This window comes from Haliotis asinina, chromosome 4 (genome assembly GCF_037392515.1).
Source record: "Haliotis asinina isolate JCU_RB_2024 chromosome 4, JCU_Hal_asi_v2, whole genome shotgun sequence".
Classification (NCBI taxonomy): domain Eukaryota; kingdom Metazoa; phylum Mollusca; class Gastropoda; order Lepetellida; family Haliotidae; genus Haliotis; species Haliotis asinina.
In genome coordinates this window covers 63,658,888-63,671,610 of record NC_090283.1, presented here as the reverse complement: position 1 = coordinate 63,671,610, position 12,723 = coordinate 63,658,888, and the positions used below count along the sequence as shown (strand labels likewise).

The window sequence follows — 12,723 nt, the reverse complement described above, 5'->3', positions numbered from 1 at the left end:
ATTTGTTAAGAACAATGGACAATCGTTATCGTTTCGTTGTCTGTCAAACAATGATCCTGCTGCGAGTTCCCTCTGCTGTCGTCATTTACACGTCATATACATGGCTAATAAAATATTTTCATTTATACATAAATATGACCCAGCTTGTTTCTCTCCTGTGTCAGTGAGTGTAGGTTTCACGCCAATTTAACATTCAAGCAATATCACCTCTTCTAACAGTCGAAATCGGTTCAAGCATGTGCACATGTGGGAATCGAACCATTGATCTTCCACGTTTCGATCAAACACTTGAACTACATCGCCCCACTCCAGTTTGAGTGAAGTATGTTTAAGTTCGTAACAACATATCCAGCATGTATCAGTATCACCGTCGCGTTCAAGCTCGTTTTAAAGGAAGCTATCGGGCGATACTAACAGGCTGGAATACTTTAGGTAATCCAGGTTTTTAATAACTCATGGCGAATTCACTTTCTGCACACTGCGGCAATCTTTTTATAAGTGCATAAATTAGGGAAAATTAGGAAATATGTTTAAAAAAATATAAATTATCAAAGAATAAAAAAATAAAAAAGTAAATAAAACAGAAAAACAGGTGCAAACAAACGATAGTGTGTACATTTTCTAAATAAAATAAACCGCGTTAAACACATGCGCTCGATGACTAATTTTAATCCTCTCTTTTAACCTAAGCCTGTTCTACACGCCCTCCTCTTTTGACAAAGATCTTTATTTTTTTAAAAAAAGGGAAAAAGGAAAATTAAGTGGAATTCATACATATTCATCTGCCAAAGCCCCTTTCGAGGTCAATGACCGAGAAAGAATGAAACAACAAATCTTAATGCACATACTCACTCGGCCCGGTTTCTCAAATGTGTGCTTCACATCTCAAGGACAGTATCGTCAGACTCGTCACATTCACTGGAAAATAACGTTTGAATGTGGTCGTTACCCTCAAAGTTGTTTGCCTTTTCCCTGGTATATTTGTTAGTTACAATATGACAGGTGCAGTTCTTCTGCTTCGTGACACGCGTTGCGTCTTTAGAACATGGCTCACCGATGATCGATCAATCTCTTTATTTTTGTCGACTTCGAGTAATCTGATTGTTTTTAATACCTCAAACTCGATTAGACCTTGCATTTGTTTCTCAAAAACATATAAGGACTGGCTGTGTATTTGGATTGGTTCTGTATTTGGATTCTTTCAGGACTGGATGCGCAAACCTTTGAATCCCATTCTGGGGTTCATACAATTTGTTGATCGGGATTTTTTTATTCATACCTACATGAACTAAAAGCAAATAGAAAAATCATAAACATCAAACCAACAGAGAAACAGGAATGGACATCATGACAGACATCTCCTGTTTTGTGTTACTTATATACGCTTACGTGCTTTATATCACCTACTTTCAAGAACCTGTGCATGGTTGTAACTGTCTCTCAATATACAGTGTTTATCACACAACATATTCATAGATGTTCCAGGGTTTTCAACATGCTCCTTTCGTTCAAATGATATACTGATGAACCAGTATTAGATGAACCACGACCTGACAAATGACCCCAGTTTGCATACATGGGAGGCCCTCCAGAACATTCCATTTGGAAAATGAGTGGAACACGTTGTCGCCTACAACTTGACAAATTCAATTTCCTCGTGCGACACATGTTAAGTAGACGCGGCATTGAGTTCACGCCACGGGCAGCGTGTATTACACGTGCTTAATTCCCGATCTACCTCATGTACCTGTAGCAACCAAGTATATTCGTCTACATTCCCTGCCCCGCCTTCGTATCACAAACGCGTTTACTGCACAGGCTCATCTAACACGTGTCAAGCAGTAAGCTCGTCCATCATTTCTATTATGTCAAACTGATCTGAACTTTGTTTTTCTTTGTTGTTGTACTTCGCGACTTCTTCTTCAGCTGCTGCTACTACTACCACCTCCTCCACTACTACTACTACTCCTTCTCCGCCTACTACTACTACTACTGCTGCTGCTACTGCTAATACTGCTGCTGCTGCTGCTGCTACTACTACTACCACCACCACCACCACCACCACCACTACTACTACTACTACTACTACTACTACTACTACTACTACTACTACTACTACTACTACTACTACTACTACTACTACCACCTCCTCCACTACTACTGCCACTACTACTACCACCTCCTCCACTACTACTGCCACTACTACTGCCACTACTACTACTACTACTACTACTACTACTACTACTACTACTACTACTACTACTACTACTACTACTACTACTACTACTTCCTCTACTACTGCCACTACTACTACCACTGCCACTACTACTACTACTACTACTCCACTACTTCTACTAATACTACCACCTCCTCCACTACTACTGCCACTACTACTACTACTGCCACTACTACTACTACTACTACAACTACTACTACCACTGCTACTACTACTCCTACTACTACCTTCTCCTCCACTACTTCTACAACTACTACTACCTCCTCCTTCACTACTACTGCCACTACTACCACCACTGCCACTACTATTACTACTACTACAACTACTACTACCACTGCTACCACTACTACTACTACTACTACCTCCTCCTTCACTACTACTGCCACTACTACCACCACTGCCACTACTACTACTACTCCACTACTTCTACTAATACTACCACCTCCTCCACTACTACTGCCACTACTACTACCACTGCCACTACTACTACTAATACTACTCCACTACTTCTACTAATACTACCACCTCCTCCACTACTACTGCCACTACTACTACCACTGCCACTACTACTACTACTACTACTCCACTACTTCTACTAATACTACCACCTCCTCCACTACTACTGCCACTACTGCCACTACTACTACTACTGCCACTACTACTACAACTACTACTACCACTGCTACTACTACTCCTACTACTACCTCCTCCTCCACTACTTCTACAACTACTACTACCTCCTCCTTCACTACTACTGCCACTACTACCACCTCCTCCACCACTACTACTACTACTACTACTACCACTACTACCTCCTCCACTACTACCACTACTACCTCCTCCACTACTACTACTGCTACGTTTTCTACACGTACCACTACCACGACTTGTACTCCGGGCGTGAGGTTATATAATGGCTGGGGTGTTCACTAGACAGGTGTTCGATTCCACACGTGGTGGTCATTAGAGTGACGAGCGAACGCTTTAACCACTGTGTGTTTGGTGTTACCGCTGCAGTTCAGCGTCTCTATGTCAATGTGATCTAAAAGACTGATTTATCCAGACTCGTTTATCAACACATCGTCTTAACATAGCCAGCACTTTAAGCTTAATAGCGATATTCACAGTTACACATTTGAAGCGTTAGCGAGTACTGAACCAGGTCATATTTGTATTTAGGATATTTACGCTATGTAACACGCTGTGATCTTTTTCTGCAAAGGTACACCCAGATATTCAGCGTATTTACTGAATAGATCACTAGATTATATATAAACATACAGGTATCACTATCAAGAGTCGCACGCCAAGGAGGAACGGTCGGTGTTTGTTGCAAATCATCGTCAGTGTTTATTTTGTGAGACGTCAGTTTATGTAAAACGATTTCCCAACGACAATAGGTACCAGGTCACGGTGGATCTGTGGAGTTTCTAGGTCAAGTGGTTATGTAGAATCTTGTGTAACAGCGATTGTAAGTAATAATAGTGCTTATACAAAGCACTAACAAAAAGACGACGACTACGATGATGATGATGATGATGATGATGAGTGAGTAAGTTTAGTTTTACGCCGCACTCAGCAATATTCCAGCGATATGGCAGCGGTCTGTAAATAATCGAGTCTGAACCAGACAATCCAGTGATCAACAACATGAACATCGATCTGCGCAATTGGGAACCGATGACATGTGTCAAACAACTCAGCGAGCCTGACCACCCGATCCTGTTAGTCGCCGCTTACGACAAGCATAGTCGCCTTTTATGGCAAGCATGGGTTGCTGGAGGCCTATTCTACCCCGGGACCTTCATGGGTTGGCATGTCCTAACATATATAACAATATCCAGTCTTGCTGATATTCGGGCGGTCATGCCACCTATATATTTTGAGACATTTAATACGATGCATTTCTGTGGCTATTAGGTATCATATTCTTTTTCCTATTGTAACATAAAATTCATGAAAGAAAGGCACGTAAGATGTAAATAGGTGAGGCATATGCAACACACATGAAAACGCAGAAAATATCTTTGACATAACCCCTTGTGCCAGTAAGTAGCCCATGTATTTCATGCCAGGTGAGTCGACGGTCCATTGTCATACCTGGCACAGCGACCTAATTATCATCTGTAGTCTGATCTATTGTTTCCAGCAGCTATTCGCAATTTTGCCCGATTTTACGAGAAAACATGCTTTTCTGGATATCCTATTACGCATCATACTGAATGCCCAGTTGGGTCGAATTGAGTTATTTCTACAATTTGAGGGAAACAGCGTAACAGTTTCACACACACAGACAGACAGACAGACAGACAGACAGACACACACACACACACACACACATACATACGACAGTACGTACTCTAGGTCATGTGTACTTTCGTCGGAACTATTTTCCGGGTTTTCCCGGAATACTCTATACACCTTGACGAAAACTAAACAAATATCAATTGTATTGACTCCTTTCTAGCCACAGGGGTGGCGCCAGTATTTTTTCATACATTAGGTCCATTTGAAATGACAAAAAACCCAACCAAACAAAAAAAAACAACAAACAAAAAACACCATCTAATCACAGTTTTGAAAAATCGGACTGGCAACGCGTGCCGGTCACTGCGGCCAAGTTTTCGCTTCGGTTTCAAGGAACCCGAATCGTCTGCTGCAAGTGGGGATGCCAGTGTTTGCGATCAAACCTGTTTCAAGTCACCCCAATCTTCAGCACCAAACGAACTTCAAGCATTGCTGATCATTGTTCCTTTCACAAGAGTTTAATCTCTCGCAGCTTGAGGTTTTCCGCCCGTGATCCGTTTAATAACTGCTGACGCAACAGCAAACCAAGAAACGGGATGCAACGGAGTAGTTTATTGTGGGAAGCTGTATGAGGCGCTCACAACTGACATGCATCACGGTGTCAGTTACCTTGTGAGACTCTAACGAAAGTTTAGATCAGTACATTCAGAGGAAGCTGACAAGTCAAGCGACATTCCACGATTGCATTGTAGGAATGTAAACATTGCCAACATAACCGTATCTCTGTAAAATTTTGAGTCGAACTATGAGACATTTTATCCTTCGGAAAACATAAACGCTGACATCAATCGTGACGTCGGTTACATTGTGACGTAATGCAAAAAAGTTCGATTACGAGGGGGCAGACTGGAATGGCGCAGTGACGTCAACACATTGGGACGTACTGCAACAAGTGCACATTATCGTCTGATGAAGTATTGTCGGCGCCTTTGATCTTTCGCCGAAGCATCTTAGAATATTTCTTAATTTAAGTACATTCTGGAAAATGTATTTTCCCATATTTGAGTAAAAACTCTAACTGAAGTCAAAACCCAGATTTAAGTTTGTTTCGAGAAATCGGGGACAGGACTGATGGATACGGGTGATCCATCGTTCTGTGCCACTGGTCACAGACAGCAGTATCCCGGGCTGCATATGGCATAACTGTCTTTTGAAATACAGAAGTCCCTCAGTGGGTCCACAACACTTTATTCATGATATAGTCTGTTTACAACTACATGATGTTGTAACGAGGGCTAGGCGCATTTAGGGAGGCTATAGTCAGCCAACCTGCCTAGTCGCTGTCCGAGGGTCCAGTCCAGACTCTCACAAAGCATTCTTAATTTAACCTTAGGGTCCTGATCAGGCTGTCACGTGACGTATTTGTCCAGATGTGAGCCTACAGTATCCTGCACCTCATCCACAATGTCATGCTTCAGTGGCCAACCGGCCTTTATCTAGCTAATTATAGGCAGCTAATGACTCATTGTTGGTGACCATGAAGACAATGGTCAAGCTGCGTTGATTTCCTTTCTATTGACAGCCATGTAATTATTTTAGAGAGTTATTTCAATTTGCATAACACAAGGAATATAACAAATATTTCACATAAACCCTGTTTCAAAATGCCAAAGACATATGCCTACGATAGCAGCGACAACCACTCCGATCCATTCCACCTCGGGAATATTTCATTTGAAACCTCCGGCTGACGCCGTCGGTTCCAAATGCATTCCCGTGCTTCAAATACTCAATAACACCTGGAAATTGGCCAACACACGATGATTATCTCCTAATTGATCAACAAATTCATAAAAGATAAAGGACAAATTGCACATAAGTAGGTATATTTGAATGAGATTTATTGTTGATTTTGTTGAAACTAATGCACACCTAAGTATGTGCAGATAGAGCCAATCTATGACTGAGACAACTCTCCTTCAGTTAGTAGTACGGGAAAGGTTTATAATCGGAGTTTCAAATCACAAAACCCCTCACATCTAAATTAATGAATTACGAAATACATTAGTGATGTATGAAATCATCGGAACAGAACCCTTCAATCGGGCCAGGTTCTATCACTCGTTCGTACACAAAGGCCACTTTAAAAATAAAATTTTGCATCTGACGTGGATCCAACAAACAAAAATAGACTGATGTACAAATTCACTAACGGAATATTCTATTCTAAAACAAAATGTGTACTCTTGGCATTTTCTGGTTGGTGATTATTTTGCGTGACTACATCTTTTTTAAAGTTTTGGTCATTCAACGGAACACATTTAACCAGAGTAGGCTGACTTTACAGCATCAAAAATACAAAATTACTGTCCCGTTTACCACTGTATTAACAGAGCTTTACAAGAATGTTAGGAGATATACACTGCTGTCAGTTACGAAAAGATCGTAGATTCACTATCATGATTACTGAAAGATCCATCCTAGATTTCTTCATACATTTTTACAAGAGACTAAACATAAATATCACAGACAAAACTAACGCAAACGACACGTTCCATACAGATCATGACACACATATACAGATGGAAAGATACATATTTCACAAGATGTGTTATGGGTTTTAAATCTTGTAATTCCCTTTGATATCCTTTTCTCTGTCACCTTCGAAGATCTTCTGCGGTTGACGGACGAGGTAGAAGTTGCCGATATATACTCTCTCGTCTCGAACATTCATCCAATCGCAGTTGATGGACCGGTTGAGTGAGTACCGTGACGCTGCTACGTAGGCGAGAAGCCCCCTCAGCAAGTCCTTAATCTCGTTCGATAGAACCATAATCTTCTCGGGCGGGAACTCCAGTGATTTTATACTTCGCGCCATTTCTTCGTTGCGCAGACGACCGAAAGGCAACTTGCCGACCGTCATTGTATATAACACAGCGCCTAGGGACCACATGTCCGCAAGCCTTGGGTTGAATGGGATTTTGCAGACGACTTCCGGTGCTTGAAATCCCATAGTTCCACAGGAATCTTCGCAGAGTGGGTCACCTGTTACGAATTTTACGGTGTGGCCGAAGTCAGCTATTTTGATGTTGTTGTCGTTGGTGATGAGGATGTTCTGAGTGCACATGTCCCTGTGGGCGTAGCCGGAATGGTGAACATATTCCAAGGCGTCCAGGATCTGTTTGAAATACCGTCTGGCTACCGGTTCAGTGATGAACTTGGCGTCCTGGGCCCGAAGAAGCTGTTCAAGGTTCCCGCTCTCACAGAACTCAAGGATCAGCCCAGCTCGTCCTTGTATGGTAAGAGTGTCGAGGAAGCTGACGACATTCGGGTGACTCAGTCGCTGATGGATCAGCATCTCCTCTGTGATGTCGACTTTCGCACCCCTCTGTTTCCGCTTTCGGCCGGAGTTGAGTTTGATGGCGACGGGCTTGTATTCGCTCTCCTTGCCCAATTTGGACGGGTGGAGATCTTGGGCGAGGATTACAGACCCGGATCTTCCCTTGGCGATCACTTGAAGCGGGTTGAAACCGAGACTCGACAACTCTGGGATGATATCGTCGTAGTATTTGTTACCTGAAAAAGGTTATGAAACGCTACATAAACGTTCCTCGGAGATGATATCGTTGTAGTATTTTTACCTGAAAAAGGTTGTGAGAAGCTACATAAACGTTCTTCGAGGGTGATATCGCCGTGATATGTTCACCTGAAAAAGGTTATGAAAAGCTACATAAACGTTCCTTGGGGATGATATCGTTGTAGTATTTTTACCTGAAAAAGGTTAAGAAAAGCTACATAAGTGTTCTTCGAGGGTGATATCGCTGTAATATTTTTACCTGAACAAAGGTTATGGAAAGCTACTTAAACGTTCCTCGGAGATGATATCGTTGTAGTATTTGTAACTGAAAAAGGTTAAATTTTAAATTTGAGTTCTCTGTATAAATCAGGAAGAACCTCTTATTTAACTAGCCAGGGTGCCGTTGAATGATCCATTATTTACAGACCGCCGCCATATAGCTGGAGTGCGACATTCATTCAGTTGGGTCCTGATGCATTTGATTTGGTGAATGAACTCCACATGTTTACCATGAGACTTACTAAACGTTAGAAACAGATTTTGAAACACAAATCCATGAGTAAGGATATTTCATGTGTACGGTGAAATATAATCGATCTGTCATTGTGAGACGTGAAAACGTGGTATTTGAATATATCTAAATCTAAATCTAAAAAATGTGAAAATATATGCCAGATGGCGAATACATCATTGTTCACTGGACACATGAAAGATTCTAAACAGTATATGCTTATTTTTGTTTAATTGTATTTGAACATTTTTACTCCGAGAACATATGATTTACGAAATTCTCCCAGTTGTAAACCATAGCCTGTTCGCTTTTTTGCTGATGCATGCAGATAAGGCATAGTTCTGTATCCTAAAATATAAGATTGAAACAACGCACTTCTATATCATCCGCAATCTTTATATTTATTGTTTGCTGTTTGAATAAGATCAGCATTTACATTCATCAAACAATCATTTGGCTTTGAGATCGGAAGGTCGCGGGTCCGATCCCAGGCAGCGTTATACCAAAAGACGTCATAAGATGGTACTTGTTGGTCCCTGCCTGGCGCCCGGCATTAATGGATACAACAAGGACTGGTCGGCTTAATGCTCAACTGCGGCATGATATCTCAGTGAGCTAGCACTGTATAACCCAGCTTAAGTCTGGGCTAGTACAAGCAGTTACACATACCTACGCATGCACGTCGTCATATGAGCGAAATATTCTTAAAAGTAACGTTAAACCCATTTTCACCTCACCTGACATTATATTCACGAAAAGCTTTCCTTGAAACATGAACGATTCTCTCATACCGGATACCTACCAGCCATATTGTGTAGTGTCACGTTTCCCTACCCCTGATCTTTAAGCTTACCCTAACCCTAACGTAAACTGCTTTCAAAGATGGCGGAAGGTGTCCGGCACTCTCTAGTCTTAAAGAATATCATAAAACAGGAAGGCATCTTGGCAGCTTGCACTACTTACACATAATCCTTATTTCGCAACTCAACGGATAAATCAAGGATGTGCTGATAAACCAGTTACCTGTACGAATCGGACGAGCGGGGTATTTGCTGAGTGGCAGGGGGTACCTGTGCGTCCAGATGTCCCCCAAGTCACAGGTCTGTGTGTGGACCTCCGTCGTCCCCTCATCTATGTCCGTAACCACTGTAACAAACTGATGGCTGACATCGGGACTGCAAACAGAATCTCCAGACGCAGCGTCGGATAGCAGGCAGACGCTCTGAGTTTTAGCGGGGATGGGTTCGGTCTTGCTGCCGTGAGCCTTACAGTTATCTCCCCCTATGTGAGCTTCCATTTTCCTCTTGCGGCCGCGTGTGATCATTTCATTAATCTGGAGATATGGCAGCGGCCATTTGAACGTCCATTTTCCTTTTGCTTCTCTGTGACGCAACGTCCATTATGACGTCATGTTGCTGTGACGGTGTAACTCCATTCGCACAGAGATCGCAAATGACGTCATATCTGCAGACGGCCGAACTCGATTCACACAGACATCGCTCTTTTCATACAAGTGTTTGGGGTTTCGCCACGTGAGTGAGTGAGTGAGTTTAGTTTTACGTCGCACTTAGCAATATTCCAGCCTTATGGCGACGGTCTGTAAATAATCGAGTCTGGACCAGACAATCCAGTGATCAACAACATGAGCATCGATCTGCGCAATTGGGAACCGATGACATGTGTCAACCAAGTCAGCTAGTCTGACCACCCGATCCCGTTAGTCGCCTCTTACGACAAGCATAGTCACGGTTTCGCCACGAGTCTATTGGGAATCGGAAAATGGTCGCAAACATAACTGTGCTCCGTACACAGATTAAATACTTGGAAATATGCGAATGTTACCTTTCGAATATTATAATATGTCCGTTTTGATAGTTTCTAGTAATTTTGGTTTTTTGCGCAAATATCATTGCCACAAAAAGAAACAGTGCACAGAAGAAATAAATTGAAATTCGTATTGGAACTATATCTGTACACAAGTACATATGTAATGGTACTTAGCGAATTAGCAAACTGAAAAGACATGAATGAGCTACGTTTCGAAACGCCAGTGGTTTCAGTACAGGTCATAAACTGCGCGGGGCATGAATGTCAAAGACTGCTGTCGATTGTGGAAGCTTAATTGTTTGACGTTTGATCGCTCAAATTAGATAACTCACGACTGCTTAGAGGAATGAAAAGATGGTGACTGGTCATTGGGGAATGTCATGACTTCTGGTGGCTGTTCATTACCATTTCAGCACTGTTATCAAAACATAAATAAGGACACCGATCACCAATGTCCAGGACAGCGCATAACGTCACAACGTCACAACGCTAAACAAGATAGATGGATTCGGGTGACCAATCTGCAGCAAAGCTACCAGACTGCAATAATCACTGCTCAAACGATTTTATGACGTCGACCGTGACGGCCCCACAGTCATTCTCGTCGTGGTTTTGTTTTATTCAGTGAGTCCAGATTTACATTTTCCGTAGTGATCGACGGACGTCAGGGTGTTTGGAAGCGTTATTTGTGTGCGCGCGCGCTTCTTGAGGACTGGGGTCAGGTCCCCCTAAGTAATTGAAGGAATTACAGCAAATTTGAAGGAATTGCATCTCAAATGTACACAAACGCAGCCCACTCGCGAAACAATTGCACATCGAAGTCGTGCCGATGATTACGAACGTGCGCCAGATATATCATCATTTTTTTTTTTGTAAAATGTGTTTAAATTTGTCAATTGCACTTCGTAGCAAGAAAAATTATGGCTCATAAACGTCTTCATGGCGCACGTTCATGATGTTCGTAATCATCGGCACGACTTCGATGTTCAGATGTAAACAATCTCCAGGGGCATGACTTGTGACACTCTTCTGCAGTGACAATCTTTTCCTAAAAACATAAGCTATTGCCCTGACAACACTTCATACCTAAACGCATTCAACACGGGTGGTCAAAGATGGATAAGTATGAAAATGTAATAGTAGGAACTAAAAACAAATCTCACCGAGACGGGGGCTTCTTCCAACGACGCCATGTTTTGCTGCGTGAGTTTCCGCTCGCGACCGAAAAATCTCCGAAGATGGCCGATCGTGTTTCCAGTATTACCGACATTGCTTCCGATAGGGCCGATGTATTTCTGTTATTACCGCTAAATTACCGATATCGCTGCAATTGTTTCACGAGTGGGCTGCGTTTGTTTACGTTTGAGATGCAATTCCTTCAAATTTGCTGTAATTCCTTCAATTACTTAGGGGGGCCTGGGGGTGCATACTTCGTTTCCACCAGTTTTAACGCGTCATTCAAGGAACATTTATATGACTAACCCCCTATGGGTGATTTGGGGTGTAATTTAGGACAGTTTGACAGCTGCGAACTACCAATTCCGTTATTTAATTACAGTTGCCCAGGAGTAACATTCAACAGGACAATACCTGTCCTCGTGGCTTTTTTTCAACAGCACAAGACCCGTGAAGGTTCTGGGTAGAATAGGCCTTCAGCAACCCATGCTTGCTACAGGCAGCTTAGATCGGGTGGTCAGGCTCCCTGACATGGTTGACACATGTCATCGATGCTTATGCTGTTGATCACTGGATTGTCTGGTCCAGATTCGACTATTTACAGACCGCCGCCATAAAACCTCCGTAAAACTAAACTCACTCACTCATTCAGAAGCACAAGGTTCAAAGACTTCCTTAACCAGCAATTTTACCAGATCTTGTAAACACTGTGTGAGGGATGAAATGGACAGACATCTACGCCGTGCTTATCAAGTCCCCCAGATTTGGCAGCAGAATAAATGGTAAGCCATTTCAAAAGCCTTCCACGCTAATTTGGTACACACCATGCGATGCACTACTGTTCTCGCTACCCATGGCTACCACTCCGTTATTGATTTTGTGGTACTATAGTTTGACCACTACTCCGCATTAGGACTCGTAACGTTAATGAATCGGCATTTGCCGTGATAGTCTGTCGTCTCCTTCTGATCTCTGTATCCACCTATTAATATTGATAGGGAAAAATTTAAAATTTTAGCAATGCACGGTTTCCTGTGTGGCTAGTATATTGTTCCGAATTTAGTGGTGAGCGATGACTGTCTGGCATTGTAGTGTACTGTGTTGAAACCTATATGGTCATATCAAGTTAGCCTGGAGTAGAATCAGCGG

General features: G+C 42.4%; 1 protein-coding gene across 1 annotated transcript; it reads right to left on the bottom strand.

The window, feature by feature from the left end:
- Positions 1-7,103: 7,103 nt before the first annotated feature.
- LOC137282682 (testis-specific serine/threonine-protein kinase 2-like) lies at positions 7,104-9,895 on the bottom strand. The gene is made up of 2 exons (XM_067814468.1): positions 9,595-9,895; positions 7,104-8,059 (listed from the first exon to the last, which is right to left on the bottom strand). Exons 1-2 carry the CDS (start codon positions 9,893-9,895, stop codon positions 7,104-7,106), a joined length of 1,257 nt encoding a protein of 418 aa, XP_067670569.1.
- Positions 9,896-12,723: the final 2,828 nt, after the last annotated feature.

Excerpts from the sequence above, each read along its gene's own strand:
- LOC137282682 (XM_067814468.1), bottom strand. The coding sequence starts at position 9,895 with ATGATCACACGCGGCCGCAAGAGGAAAATGGAAGCTCACATAGGGGGA. Across the intron at positions 8,060-9,594 it reads CGCTCGTCCGATTCGTACAG|GTAACAAATACTACGACGAT; the intron begins GTAACTGGTTTA and ends AACCTTTTTCAG.